This window comes from Aspergillus viridinutans (genome assembly GCF_018404265.1).
Source record: "Aspergillus viridinutans IFM 47045 DNA, scaffold_1, whole genome shotgun sequence".
Lineage (NCBI taxonomy): Eukaryota > Fungi > Ascomycota > Eurotiomycetes > Eurotiales > Aspergillaceae > Aspergillus > Aspergillus viridinutans.
The window spans coordinates 5,799,237-5,813,954 of NW_025091217.1; the positions used below are offsets into that span (position 1 = coordinate 5,799,237).

The 14,718-nt window shown below is 48.8% G+C and overlaps 6 protein-coding genes across 6 annotated transcripts; 2 read left to right on the plus strand and 4 right to left on the minus strand.

Annotated features, from left to right (window-relative positions):
* Nucleotides 1-813: 813 nt before the first annotated feature.
* Aspvir_001721 (uncharacterized protein) lies at nucleotides 814-1,355 on the plus strand (the record flags this gene model as incomplete). The annotated part of the gene is made up of 2 exons (XM_043266839.1): nucleotides 814-991; nucleotides 1,090-1,355. The coding sequence occupies 2 exons, from the start codon at nucleotides 814-816 to the stop codon at nucleotides 1,353-1,355; spliced, it is 444 nt and encodes a 147-aa protein (XP_043122774.1).
* A 293-nt stretch (nucleotides 1,356-1,648) lies between these two features.
* Nucleotides 1,649-1,899, minus strand: Aspvir_001722 (uncharacterized protein; the record flags this gene model as incomplete). Its single annotated transcript, XM_043266840.1, has 2 exons — nucleotides 1,649-1,651; nucleotides 1,708-1,899. 2 exons carry the CDS (start codon nucleotides 1,897-1,899, stop codon nucleotides 1,649-1,651), a joined length of 195 nt encoding a protein of 64 aa, XP_043122775.1.
* Nucleotides 1,900-5,381: 3,482 nt separating this feature from the next.
* Nucleotides 5,382-7,146, minus strand: Aspvir_001723 (uncharacterized protein; the record flags this gene model as incomplete). The annotated part of the gene is made up of 5 exons (XM_043266841.1): nucleotides 5,382-5,997; nucleotides 6,097-6,451; nucleotides 6,589-6,815; nucleotides 6,867-7,090; nucleotides 7,141-7,146. 5 exons carry the CDS (start codon nucleotides 7,144-7,146, stop codon nucleotides 5,382-5,384), a joined length of 1,428 nt encoding a protein of 475 aa, XP_043122776.1.
* Nucleotides 7,147-9,323: 2,177 nt separating this feature from the next.
* Nucleotides 9,324-10,484, minus strand: Aspvir_001724 (LysM peptidoglycan-binding domain-containing protein; the record flags this gene model as incomplete). Its single annotated transcript, XM_043266842.1, has 2 exons — nucleotides 9,324-10,232; nucleotides 10,293-10,484. 2 exons carry the CDS (start codon nucleotides 10,482-10,484, stop codon nucleotides 9,324-9,326), a joined length of 1,101 nt encoding a protein of 366 aa, XP_043122777.1.
* A 643-nt stretch (nucleotides 10,485-11,127) lies between these two features.
* Aspvir_001725 (uncharacterized protein) lies at nucleotides 11,128-12,447 on the plus strand (the record flags this gene model as incomplete). Its single annotated transcript, XM_043266843.1, has 1 exon — nucleotides 11,128-12,447. The coding sequence occupies one exon, from the start codon at nucleotides 11,128-11,130 to the stop codon at nucleotides 12,445-12,447; it is 1,320 nt and encodes a 439-aa protein (XP_043122778.1).
* A 476-nt stretch (nucleotides 12,448-12,923) lies between these two features.
* Aspvir_001726 (uncharacterized protein) lies at nucleotides 12,924-14,201 on the minus strand (the record flags this gene model as incomplete). Its single annotated transcript, XM_043266844.1, has 3 exons — nucleotides 12,924-13,096; nucleotides 13,158-13,796; nucleotides 13,862-14,201. 3 exons carry the CDS (start codon nucleotides 14,199-14,201, stop codon nucleotides 12,924-12,926), a joined length of 1,152 nt encoding a protein of 383 aa, XP_043122779.1.
* Between the last annotated feature and the right edge of the window lie 517 nt (nucleotides 14,202-14,718).

Consider the following 14,718-nt stretch of genomic DNA (forward strand, 5'->3'; position numbering starts at 1 on the left):
GTCTTCCACGATCTTGAATAGGGGTCATTAACAAGTAATTGCTTTGAGTAGCTGTTGTTTGAGTTACATCTTAGTGAACTTGTTGGCATTTGATATTGGGCTTACATATGCTCTGCACGCATCATGAATAAGAACTTGCTTCTATTGCATTTATAACACAAAGCAGACCTCTAGTGTTCGCCCGTGCTTGTTCTATTTGATTTATATTGCAGGTGGTCCAGCAAAGTTAAGCAAGCCCGACAGGCTTTAGGTTAACCAGAGCATAGTTCTGCCACCTGATTGTGAAGTGTGTAGGCGTTAACACTAAGCTGCTCTCTAACTCATCACCAACCAGACCACAGCATCCAGGACTTCCCACACACGGTGGCCAGAAGTGGCTAGAGAAGCCAAAATAGGGGTGAAGACATCAGCCTCCTTTCTTTCTCCCCCATAGACCATCCTCACAAAATTCGTAATCTTGTCGCACAACTGCTCGGTATCACGGATTCTGTCCAAAGAGTAGCTTATCTCTAGGCATAGATTGCCTCCTATACCTTAGACGTACTCGAACGGCGAGAATGACCCACGCGAATGGGATATCGCTTTGGACAGTAACGCCTTCCAACAAAGCGATGATGCAAACGATAGTATATACTGCTCGTCAGATAGGGTCCTAGAACAATCGAAGAGGATCGGGGTGACGTGATTAGCAGGAGTACCCAAAGGTCATAAATATACATACATATTTCTGCCAGATATTGGGTATAAAAACGTGTAGAACGCGTTCTGTGATATGCCAAGCTTTGGATGCCTTGCAAGTGGGTCGCCTCCATGATGCCAAGACACCTCCAAATTACCCCATTGTCTCCAAACAAGCAAGGGAGAGTGGTACTAAAGAGCACTTTGAATTCAAACCAGAAAAGCATCGAAATCAAGCTCATTCAACTCCTATCATTCCTCAGCAAATGGCTGTTCTGTATCGCTGATTGCCAGACCCGGAGGCCGCTGGACGGTATGTGACTTTTCTTTTTCGTTCACGAGAGCAGAAGTCAATTTACAAAACAACGAGAAAAGTGTACTTGCATTCGTTTGCTAATATGTCTAAAACAGAGCACGAATCTCGCCTCGTAAGCTGGATTACCGACATTGTCGAAGAAGGACGAACCTCCGGAGACGATGATCTGTGGTCGCGACCCCCAAGTCCCTCCGACTGTGTTTACCTTGGCTATGCCGTGGCGAAGCTCTGGGCTCGTCTAATCCGAGGGGATGAACAGTGGTTGCTCCTGAAGGTGATTGGTGATGGGCTTGATGTTTATGCTGATACTTGCGAGCGGAATTATGCGCAACCCGAGACTGTCGCCTCAGTGCCTACGTAAAATTGATGATCTTTCCTAGACCTCTTGATCTCATGTGCTGGATATGATAAGTTGAAGGCTTGGTTGATTCGTATAGTCTGATTCGTCTTCTGGAGAAAGGGTTCTTTCTCTCTGGTTATATCTACACGTGGCTGATAAGTACACTTATCCGAGGGCGCCACATATGCATGCATTATATTACCTGACAATGTCTAATCTATGCCCATCAATATTATATAATATTAGAGATAATTATACATGTTAGTCTAAAAGCCTTAGGGAGTAGTCTTGCTCTAAATACCCAGAAAGCCATATTACTCACTCCCTGCTGACATGAGACTCAATTAAATAAAGATAGGCTGTGGATATCCACGCCGTCAAAGCCTGCGCGAACGGCATTGTTTGTGCCAGTGATGAAGTTGCGGATGATGCACTGGATCTCAACCTCATCCAGATCTTGGGGCACAGGCGCCTTGGAGTTCATGGGGATGGGGCTGGGCGCGTGCAGCATATAACCCCCTTCAAACTGCAACACAGCAGGATCCGACACGCGGCCCAGGGGCATGTGTGCTATTACTTCCTTGGCGCCCTTAGTCTGATTAATAAAGCTGACAAATCTTTGTAGTATCAGACATAATTTGAGCTAAACCAGATAGCAGGGGGCTGCCAAGCCCCCCCTCCCCCGCAGTATTGCACGTGGCCGGGTCCGGAACACTCGGATGCTTCCACGGTTGGACAATACGGCTATCTCGGCCGGTATTCGTAATTGCTGTCGTGTTTCCAAGCTCCTGCATCCACCTGCTACCCAGTGCGGATAGAGTTCACAGGAACAGCTTTGCTTACAATTGTAGCGATTGCATTGGGTCTTCGCTGATTGGGTTGTCACGGATTGGTGGAAAATACTGGATTTGGTGGCAAAAAGCCCATGTCCCAAGGTTCCCTTGAACTTAGATTCCGTCATTCTAGTACCTCGCTATATTCGTAGACCCCCGCCCCTAATTTCGCAAGATCATGCTAAACAGAATAACCATTCAATACTGGACCAGATGTGCAAATACTGTCTTACTTCCTCTGCCACGCAACTTAAATAAATAGGCGTCTCCGCTCTCGAATGACTGTAGTGGCGGTTTGGGTGAACCAATCTTGCAATCTGTTTTGAGCACCATTCCCATGGCGCACATCCCCCTTATCATGTTAAATACCGCAAGCGTAGTCGGGTTGCAGCTGCTTCCAAAAATAAGGATCAATTACATTCTATGGCCTTGACCAAGGAGCAACTTCGCGCAGTCTCCTTAGCAGAGAGAGTGGGCGGGACGGCTTCCCTGCTGGGCTGCCTGCTAATCTTGATCACATATTGCATATCGGCTGCCTTTCGCACACCAATCAGCAGATTAGTTTTCTATGCATCCTTTGGGAATATCTTCTCCGCGGTTGCTTGTCTGATTAGCATGGATGGAGTCACAGCGGGTCCAAATTCTGCCTTATGTCAAACACAGGCATTTTTCATCCAGTAGTACGTCACTACTCACTCCCCGCGCCGACAGAATTTGCAACACATCTGATTTATTAATACTCCGGGCATGCACAGTTGGATGCCTGCGGACTCATTATGGTCCTTTTGCATGGCCCTGAATATCTATCTCACCTTTTACCGGAGGTACACGGCAGAAGATATAAAGAAGCTGGAAAAATGGTACTTCCTTCTGTGTTATGGGCTACCTCTGGTGCTCGCGATCACATTGATATTCATCAAGACCGATGAGCGAGGAAGGATCTATGGACCTGCTTTGGTAGGTGTACCCGGATATTGACGAGTGAAGCAGCGTAGTAATTCTCAGACAGATTTGGTGCTCGATCAGCAGCCCATGGCAATTCCTTCGTCTAGTGTGTTTCTATGGTCCAGTATGGTATGTTTGTGCATATTCCAGCCTTATTACGGGCCTTTCTCATCGTCTTTAAGGGCTATCAGCATCGCAACATTTGCGATATATGCCAAAGTGGGTAGCGACATCTTCCGCAAACACAGAGATTTCAAAAGTGCACAAGATGCACTATCTGCCTGTGAAACCATCAGAAAGACTCACACAATCACCCAAGTAACCACAAGCGCCGAGGGACGCCTGGCAGCTGAGGGGGAAGCTCCGTATACTGTCTGCGTCGAATCTCAACAAACCCGATCTCAGAACAGGAAAGATACTCATAACGGAAGTAATAGAGCTATGTGGAGCTATATGAGATATTCATTCCTCTTCTTTATAGCTATGGTAATTACTTGGGTATGGTTATTATTCTTCCTCCTACTGATCTCATTTTGTGCTACCCTACTTCTCTCCCGTCGGCGAACACTGCTCTTACCAGCTCGCATTGTTTCTAAGGACATGTCTCCGATTGTGGGCGAATTTACTGACTTTGTTCTGTTTCCCAGATCCCGTCGTCAATTAACCGGATATACGGTCTCGTCCACCCTAAAGAGCCCAATTTCGGCTTGAACTTGGCTGGCGCATTGGTTCTTTCTCTACAGGGCTTTTGGAACAGCATTATCTACGTCTCGACCACGTGGCCTGTATTTCGAAGGGCATCGAGGTTCTATACAAAGTCGGGATACCGTCCACGCTCATTTCGTGAACCTTTGGGGATGACAGCGAGGAACAAGGATGGCATTCAGCTCAATGGAATGGGCTTTGACGGGAGGTCGAACGCAGGAAGCACCTCCTCTTTAGCGCTACGTCCACCAACCGGTTCTTCAGTGGCAGTGCCTTCGAGTCAGTGTAGCTCCTACCAAGCATAGCTATAGCCATGAGACGAGAGTTGATGAGCATGATGCACTGTAGAGACGGAAGTGCCTATCGTGGTTATCACCGGTATATGCCCGTTTGATAAGACGTACCAGTGTACCATTTGATGTACCTTAGAAATTTGTAGACCCCTTTCTGTTCTTCTTCGAATCCCCTCTCAAAAGCCGTATAACAGTTTTGGCCTTGGAAGCCGGTAAATATTGATGGATGTGAAATGACAACCCTCGCTACATAGACATCAAAATCACTCGCCCGAGAGGCATGCCAATTCCGAGGTTGAATTCGATGAGAAATTAATCGCACTATCTTCTCGACTAATCCAGCTTGGAGAAGGGCAGGCCCGTGGCTGAAAGAGCTTACTAGCGGATAGTCAGGTTTGCGGTTCTCCACAAATTGGTGGAGTTCTAACCTAAAACTAACCTAAATTAAACTAAATCTAGCCATAGTTGGTTAGTACTTAATATAAGTAGTTTAGTAGTACTAAGATTTAAGTTCTGTAGTGAGACTTAAACTAAATCATAATAGGTGAGGGTGGGTTCTAAGATCTAGAATTTAGACTTGAAATTGCAGCAGTTCAGTGCAACTAGTTTTGAACTCACCTGAAGTTGGACTGAATGCAACTCTAATCAAAGCTGGCTTGATCTTCCAGGAGTCCTGGCCTTGATTATTTTGTTGTAGTGAAATGTGTCTTTCATTATCTAGCAGGGACAGTCTTACTCTTGCTTTTCTATCCTGCTGTGCTTGGTGATCTTAATGGCTTTATAGATGCAGATTAGGTGGGACCTCATGCTATTAATTTAATTTCAACATCTGAATATGTCTTCCTCCTTGGTTATTTGCTAGACTCATGGTGTTCTAAATGCCAAACTAGCGTTGCTCTGTTGTCTACAAAATCTGAATATATTGCAATGTCCCTCGCTGTACAGGAGATGATTTGGCTCATACTACTTCTGTCGGAACTCTCTATCCTAGACGGGGTTTAATGTCGTCAACCTGTTTATATCTGCACTGATAATCAGGGGCGCAATTACTGAGCAAGGACGCTGAGTATCATTCCCGGACAAAGCATATTGGCATACGCCATCACTTTCTCCACCAAGAGGTCGCTGCAGGCAAACTTGAATATCTCTACGTCCCCACTACTGAACAGGCAGCTGATGGCCTTACAAAGCCTCTTGCAAAAACAGCTTCATGCATTTGTCAAGCAACTTGGGATGATTGAACTCCCCGCCAAATCATGTATCTCGCCTTCCTAATTGGGAAGTACACGCTCATCAGCTCTGGTACCGCGTTTTTGCCAGGAATACAGATCTTTGAATGCATTTAACATCTTGGCTCCATCGATGCTTCCCAATCCTGTCACTGGGTCATAGCCCACACCAGCGGAGAAATACGCACAGTCTGCAGTATCCCCCGAGTCATTATGTCCGAAAGTGATGGCTCTGCAGACAGCGTCGCCAAGCTGGTATAAAGTTGGATTCAAGAGACCAAATTGTTTACCGATGATAAACCCTCGGAGCCCGACCATCCCAGCAATGTCCGGGATAAATCTGCCTCCTCTCCAAACTTTCGACTTCGAATCCACAAAGCCCGTGATTCCAGCAGCAATCTGATAGGTTGGGGTAGGAAATACCACACTCATGCCTCCACCAGTGACGCCCAAGGTCCCGTCAATCGTAAATTGGCTCGATTTGTTGTTCCGATCGCTCCAGGCGTATTCATCGAACGTCGTCGCCCCGGACTCTGTCGACATCACATTCCCCACGACCGTACCTCCGACACAGGTTATCCAAGGGTCACTACCGGGCCAGCCAACATGAGCACGGCCATCAGTGACATTGCTGTTGGCGCCCCAGTCCCCAGAGATCCTAAAGACGCTGGTCCCGACTACGGCGAGTCGTTGGAACCATAGGTCTTCTCATCATACATGGTCCAGCTCATGGAGACAATGTTGGGCCGCTTTTCACCCTTGGCAGGAAATAGGACTCAGTTGGAAGGTCAACCATCGTTGCTCAGTGAGATCGCTAAAGTAGACATTGATGGTACGACCTTGTGCGATAGTGGCCACGGTCATGATATCTTGTGAGAGTTCCAGCGTGGGATTGCTTGGATCATTGGAATAATGCTTGGAGCCCACGGTCAATGCCACCGGCACCACTGTAGGTGTGGTCCTGTAGCCGGGCTTTTGATGTTGGCAGTAGGCGGCGAGGTCTGAAGGATCATAGTTGCTGAGCGATTTGCCATTCTCGTCGTTGCCCTCACCTCTGAAGATTCCAATTGTTTGGTCCTCGGCATCGATGTTGGCCGGGAAATTGTACAGGGCTGCGATGTCTCAGAGTCCGGGGGATCGCCTGAGTTGATCTCTTTAACAGCAGCATCTGGAAGGGGTCCATCACGTAAACCCTTCATGCTGCTCCTAAGCTGCTCAGATTTGGATGCCCCGATAACAACGGCCTCACCGCGCTGGCCATCTAATCCTGAATGGTAGACAATCCGTCGGAACGCGAGATCAGCCTTGGAGATCCCCGATTTTTTGGATATGGCAGCCCAGGCATGCAGACCGCGAAGCACAGCAGACTTGTCGAAGATAGCTAGGTTGAGCTGGCCGTAGGCCGAGTTTGGGTCCCAGCGGCCCCTGGCCCGCGACGATATCCTTGTTTTGGCTAGGAAGCCTCCAGCTAGTGGGCTATATGCGTAGAAGGACATATTGTGCTTGCGTAACACCGGAAAAAGTTACGTTTCTTCCATCCGACTGACAGCACTGTAGCTGCCTTGGTACACTGAAGGCAGGACGAAATCGTTCTTTCGTGCAACGCGTATGACTTCTTCTACCTCCCGAGCCAGGAAATTAGATAGACCAAATTTCTTGAATTTACCCCTCGTGTATAGGTCATTTACCCCGGACAAGGTCTCCTTGAGGTTGGCCTTCCGGTCCGGACTGTGAAGGTAGAATATATTGACCTGTGGAATGGTTAGCTTATTCTGATATGACGACTGCTGGAAACGGCGACCAACATGATCAGTTTGGAGTTTGTCTAAACTTGCTTCCGCTCTCGCCATTAACGTTTCTTTATCGGACTGGCCAGGTATATGGCCACCACAGTGTTTGGTATCAATAATAAAAGATGAGGCAGCACGGGCTTACCCGGCAGAGTTTCACTCCAGCCGTAAATTTGGGCAGTGTCGATGGTATCAATCCCCTCCTCAGCCAATACCTGCAGGAATGTCGTAGTTTCTTCCAGCGTGGCGACGGTTCCATTCGTGGGGTCGAAAATCGCTCCCCCAAAAATGGCCTTGACCGAGCTCTCTCGTATGTTGTCAAAAAAGTGGAACGGGAAACGTTGTACCAGTCTCTGTCGAGGGCTTGGACCAATCAGTGCAGTACGTAGTGGTCATAGCACTTGCGTTGGTTGCTCTGTAACTATGTTTATACTCGTTCTGCCGAACGGGTTGTGCCAGTGCTCAGCCGAAAGGCCTCATCTCCGACTCCGGTATGACCGATCAAGTCAAGCCCTTTGCCCCCCAAAGAAAGTAGGCTCGGCACGTACAAAGTCATAATCTGGATCTGTAACTACTCGGAGACACTTCGATATTCAAGCCATTTCTGGAAAGTCCGACGGCATTATAACAGAACCCACCCCTCCTGAGCCCTTCTGTTCGGAAGGCCAGTGACTTTATGAAACACGCTGTGTTTCTCAGAGGTCAAAGCCGCCAAGCGGTAAGTGGGTTACTTGGTAGTACCGGTAATTCGGGCATTATGAGGGCCATGAGAACACTGCTTTGAAGTATAGGAAGACATGATAACTCGTAAGCGGCCCAGTAGCTGCGCCAGTATTCCATCTGCCGCTGCGAATGTAGGCAAATCCTACAATGTTCGGTAAAGGCAGAGTTCATTTCGGAATGGTAGTATTCGGGTTCAAGCTGCTCAGTCGAGTTGGGGCAGTCGTTCCCTGGAGAGCGCCTGTAGTGGCCCCGTTCTCTCTCCACGGCACGCCCGAACAGAGCCACAGGATCGGTTGGTTTTGGGTATGATGCCGTCGGAACGAGGGGACCAAAATTTACCTGATATGAGAGGAGTAGTAGCCATCGTGGGCTACCTCAGGGATATGATTCCCACGTTTCTCTATGAGCGCTCGAGGAGCCTATCTTTCGGTAACCCATGTTGACCACTAGGGAGGCAGTCGATGACTCTCTCCTTAGCATTTTTGAGAATATATTCGGCGGGTTGTCGCTTGAACGAATGTGCCTTGCCTCTCGAATAAAACCTTCGCATCCTGGCCGTCACCCTGCATGGGGTATGGAGGTATAGTCTAGTACAGTAATTCTGAATTCACGACCATTCTCCATATTGGACAGAGTGTTCATTAAACCCCGAAGTTCCGGGTTTGTTGTCCTGTATCCACAATAGCTTGAGTAGATCCTTACTGGAATCTACTGGGCGCACTTTACTGTTTGCTCACATACAGAGCTTTGTCTGGTCGCTGTGGTGAGCCGAACTGCTCGGAGGTACCGGGTGTGACCGAACAGTAGGGTAAAGTAAGCCACGCCGAGCCCAATTTAACAGTGTTGTTTCACTCGATAGCCAATCAATCATCCTTGCTCATGTACACGTAGAGGCAAGTCCGTCCCCCCTAATCTCCGAGCCACCAGGGACCAGTTATGAGAGAAAGCGAACATTCCGCCCCTGCCAACGAGCTCAGCGATTCGGGGGAATTCATTATGAATAGTAGCTTCGATGAGCGTGACATCGTCTATTCGGAAGCCACTGCCTTGAGATGGTATAGAGGTTGTGGTGGGGGTTTCGGATGGAGTAGTATATATATATACATACTTGAAAGTAATGTGAGGTCTATGGGCAGAAAGGCTCTATACACAATATCATATTCCATATGTTCATAGAGCACATTTCTCCTTCCATTTTCACGGTGTTTTTTTGATGTCAATTCCATATAATCCCCTACTTAAATAGATCTACCTTCATAGATCATCATCATAGCTGTATGGATATGAGAGGAAGCTCATTCTGCTTTCCGAAATCTGATGTTTTGTTAACCCAGCCCATTTGATTTCGTATTAAGAAACAGAGGCACTTTTGTATTGCCATTCTCCCAGGAAACAGCAAACTAAGTAGGTGTCGAATCCTATTGTCAATTCCTGGTCATAAAGCAGTCATGATTCAACACAGCCAGCACTGTCACAGAATCCCAATACAGACATGGTAACCCAACCACAAACTGCTACAACTGGTTCCAACCGTCGGATTCCACAGATAAAACTCATCCAACGTGATGTCACCATCATCAGCAATAACAGCACAACTATCTCCGCTAACAACAAGATGGAAAGAGTAACAGTCATCCACCATGCCGGACTGGTAGGGAGTCGGGGTGGTCACGCCGTTGCCGCTGGTGGTAGTCGTAGCGGCAGAAGTAGTCGTTGTAGCCACAGTGGTAGTTGTAGTAGTGGTAGTTCCTCCGGTGATTCCTACACAGACATAGTAGCCCAGCCACAGACCTGAACAGCCAGAGCCAATGGTTGGATTCCAGGTCTCGAAATCCGTGACCGATATGCCGGCTGTGCTGGCAATGGAGGCACAACTATCTCCGCTGACGACGAGATAGAATTCATCGCAGTCGTCTACCATTCCTGATTCATACGGGGTAGGCGTGCTGATCCCGTTTCCGGTGGTAGTGGTGGGCGTGCTTGTCGCGGCAGTGGAACTTGCGCCTCCAACAATACCAATGCAGACATAGTAGTCCAGCCAGAGACCAGAACAGTCGAACCCGACAGTGGGATTCCAAGTTTCAAAGTTGGAGACGGATATACCTGCTGAACTGGCGATCGTCGCGCAGGTGTCGCCACTCACAACAAGGTGGAAGGCATCGCAATCAGATACCATTCCTGTCTCATACGGAGTGGGTGTGGCGATGGCACTTGTAGATGCTGAGGTAGTTGCTACGGCTGTACCTGAGGTGGACCCTCCAGATGTAGTCGTGAACGGATTTGACGAGCTCACGGTGACGGTTGTAAAATTGACCTGTACACAGTAGTACAGGCCGGAGATCAGGGCACAGCCTGTACCGAGTTCAGTGACAATAGGGTTCTGCTTCACGGTCAGCATGAGTTGGTTCATTTTCATGATTGATATTTGAAGTAGTCTCACCCATTCTTCAAATTCAGCTTCCGTCATGCCAAAAAGCTGCTCGATCAGCGCGCATGTCAGGCTGGAGGAATATTCAATCCATTCGCTGCAGTCAGCTGTGGTCCCTGGGGCAGCAGTGCCTGGTGGGGAGACCAGGTATGCCCCTACCAGGAGGGGACATATTAGTATGCGCAAAACCGGAGAGAGTTTCATTGTGGAAGATAGAAAGTAGAATAGCAGATACTGTTGCACTCCACTGAGGAAGCCTCCTAGAGATAGGCTAAGATTGGTGAGTGATTTATTATTGTATCAACCGCAGTTCCATAGAATGCATTGCGGAGAGATTGTTGCCCAACAGCCAACAGATAATTAGGTATACTGCAAGGAAATTACAGCTGTATCTCCGCCACTGATAAGGTCAATCTCGCCTACAGGATACATGCTAAACTATGACCGCATGCAGCTAGTATTGAGGAACATGAACTACATATTGTGTGCCTGGCAAGTACCAGCGCGGCACTCATTCCAGCTCCCCGTCGGATATAATAAATTGAAGTCATTGCTCATGACTCAACCTCCATCCGGAATCAGGAGTTTTCTCCGAGTTGTATAATCAAATGACCCCTACCCCTGCATAAGTGACATGTGCGAGGAAGAAAGCTGACGCGTCTATTGATAATCTGGGGTCCGGCCAAGCCCTAACATGCAAGTAAGATCAGACTACAGGGTGCCAAGCTAGCTCGACTTGGCTTAGACCCGCCATTCCACAGGCATATTTCATCCCTAAAAGGATTTGAGCCATTCGCAATTAACTCAATCCTGCTGCTATCAGCCAATTTTCGTCTTTCATCTCACCATGTCTCTTCTCTCGCTTCCAACGGAAATCTTATGCCACATTGCAGAGCACATAGAATCACTCCAGACCCTCGGCGCTCTGGCCCGCGTGAACCGCCGGTTAAATGTTATCTTCGATCCTGCGTTGTATCAGCTGGATGCCCGGCACCCTCCTAGTGCGGCAGTTAGCTGGGCAGCAGAGCGTGGGATGACGCATCTTTTGCAAAAATCTATCAACTACGGAGCCGAGATACCCGTGCATTCGCAAATTGGTCAACGCTGCATCACTGGAGAGCGGGTTGTGTATGGTAAGATAATCCGCCATCGCTTTACGGACTGCCCGCCAGCACATCCTCTCTGTCTTGCCGTCCAAAATGGACATGAGGAAATAGCCAGGATTCTCCTAGAGCGGGGCTGTGACCCGAATATGGAGACCCCTGACCGGTATTCCTTGCTATCCCTTGCAGTCATCCGCGGTCACGCAAGCCTAGTCGGGATGCTTCTGAGTCTAGGAGTAGACCAGAAACCTCGGCCTCTCACGTACCACAGCCCCATTCAGATCGCCGCTTTCCAGGGCAACGAGACCATAGTGAGCTTACTACTCCACCATAGCTCAGAGCGTCTGCACCATACCAGCGAGCTCCGAGATGCACTTGAATGTGCAATGAAAGAAAATCACAGGAACATTATCTACCTGCTAGTAGAATACGGAGTGAACCTAAACACGGCGTTCGAACACTGGTCCGGCAAAACCCCGCTCGTCTGGGCGAGCGAGCAAGGGGATGTTGATCTTGTTAAGCTGTTCCTGAGCCATGGCGCAGACCCTAACTACCACGGGTTCGATTACGAAACCGCATTGGTCAAGGCGGCCGCCAGCGGCCACGCCGATATCGTCAGCCTTTTGGTACGGGACACTGACCGGATGTCGCGGACTCATGCGCTTGCTCTGAGCATGGATTACCCTGATGGACGCGTCGCCCGGATCCTGCTAGACAACGGGGCCCTTCCTGATTTTGTTGACCAGGATTATGCTGATTTTCCAGGCCCTGGTCCTACCAAGAAAGATCGGAAGGATTATCGATTGATTCCTCCCCTCGTGCGGGCTGTGAATGCCGGACATGCAAACCTAGCGCGATTACTGGTTGCGCATGGGGCCAATGTCAACGCTTACTACGAGGGCCTTGTACATACGCGGTCCTCTCGGTCGAGCGGCTCGGTACTGCAGCTGGCGATGGATCTGAATGATCAGGATACTGTGAACTACCTGCGTGATCACGGGGCAGTCGTAGAGGTTGAGAACACGTTTGAGCGGCTCATGAAGCGTTTTCGCAATTGCACGTAGCCTGGTCCTGCGATTAGCTGACAATCCAATCAGAATAGACGCATGTTATAAACTGGCTTAGCAGATAGTGAATTTGGAGTGACTGAGTCATTGTCCAAGCTAAGTGTATTTGGGATGCACTTCTCTCTCTTAGAATTCACTCGTCTGAAAGTTCATAAATAGACAAGGCTAGCAAAGATCCTTGCCGATGAACTGGTCTAGGTAAGAACTAATAGTAGCCGATAGCCGACATCCAGAGCCAAAATGTAAGAATGCTTAGCCTCATGGGATTGTACATGCATATAAATTAAACTAGAGCATGCTAGGTCCTTCAGTCCACCTTAGTCTCCACTAAATTAGATGGTACATTTTACTTGATTAAGTTAGGTCGATGGTCTTCTCTCGCTTTCTTTAATGAATAAATCATCTACCCTAATCTTCCACCATCCAGAGACGAGTATGCAAGCCATCCCTTACGTACTCACCAGGTATACCCCTCATAGAGTTTGCCATCCCTTGGGCGGGATGAATGCGACAGCTGCACTGCCCGAAGGAGGGTTTTGATACAGATAAGCAGCCAGAGAGAAAAACACATAGGGTTCTGGAGCATTGACAACCGAGGCTTTTTTCGCAGTGAAACTGGCGTCTAGGATTTTCAATGATCCATACACTAGGAGAGAACGTTAGCTGTAATCTGTCTGACCAGCCTGAAATAGAACAAGGAATCCTACATCCTGAATCGCTATCTGTCCCCGCGCTATCAACCAAGTGGAAGAGTTCATGGTACAAGGTGCAGCTGATGGTCGAGTACGCCTCTGGGAGAATGCGAGCGGCGGCCACGGGATAGCCTGCAGAAGTGACCAGCTCTGCCAGCGTAGCGGTCCCGTGATACTGGCTAGGGGGTGAGAATGTCAACGGACAGAGCAGGATATGCCGGTTGAACGAGGCGAAGGTGAAGCCGTCGAGATTGCCCGCCTCGGTGCTTGGGCTATCATCAGCCCGACTGGTCCAGCCGTACAGGGCGTCTTTGTCGCAGATATTTTCAGTTCCCACGGCAGAAAAGTCGTAGCCTTTGAGGTAGTCAACCCAGTACGGCATGATCATGCTCGCGTCTTCATCTTCATCAATCTCTCCGGTATCCTTCAACAGTTTGATATTGGGGTAGACGTCGGCAATGGTGTAAGTCTCAACAACATTGCCCTCATCATCTTTCTCCTTTATCATTTCCTCGCCAGATCCGTCCCTGGCGGTTGTTTCCCAGGACTTTCGGACTGCAAAGTCGTCGCTGCAGAACAGACTCGGTTTGTCGGAGCTTTTGGCATTGACCAGTCCCCCGCCGCTGAGGAATTGGGCGACTCCGGCCAAACGTGCTGTCCGTTAGAATCCGTCAGCCTTGCTCAGTCATGCTTGTCCCATAAGGAGATTATATGCCCACTCTGAATAGTACTCCATCTGTCCGTAAAAAATTCATCCACCTCGACTGGGTCTTCGAACTCGTCAAACTCCATGCTCAACCACGTAGCGAACATCTTGCGATACGCGGCAGCATCTTGCAAGTTGTGATACGCCGTCAGGGCGGCATTCATCAGATTCACGCACTCGGCGAGATGGGCGTCAATCGTGGAGATGCGGCTGGCTTCGTCACAGCTACCGTCACCCAAATCGAAGAGTTCAGACGTGGTGAGGGTAACGGCCACTTCCGTTGGAACATCGACAGCAATAGCGCGGCTCCATAGGGATGACGCATATAACAGAATCAGTGCCAGTCTCAACATGGTGGCAATTCAAGCTGAAACTTCCAAAGTTTTGGAGAAAAGGAAGGCCAGGAAGGGAGGAAGTAGTAAGTAGCACAATACCAGAGGATGAGACGAGAGTAGCTGGGCAGAGATATAGATTCAGCTGAACATTGGGGCAGAGCACAGAGCCCAAGACCTGTTCTTCTTTCTCCTCCATATTTGCTTACGGGGATTGATAACAGGCCAGCCACAATGCATGCTAGGCGCTACTTGTTGCTATGATTGAACTAATCCTCCGCCGGACCTGCACCCGCCGTCAAGGGGGACACAATCCCTGTCTTGGGGCTACTGGGAGTACGCGTCAGTCGATGCTTCGTCTGATGAACTCGGAAATGTAATTAAATTACGTACATGCATTGCTTTCTCAACAGAAGTATGGCTGCACCCGGAAGTGCTCCCAATGAGTAGTCACTACTACCTACTTAAGGAGGCGCTGATAGTGATTACGCGCACTAACAGAAAAGAAAATAGATTAAGAATGAAGGGCTTTTACATA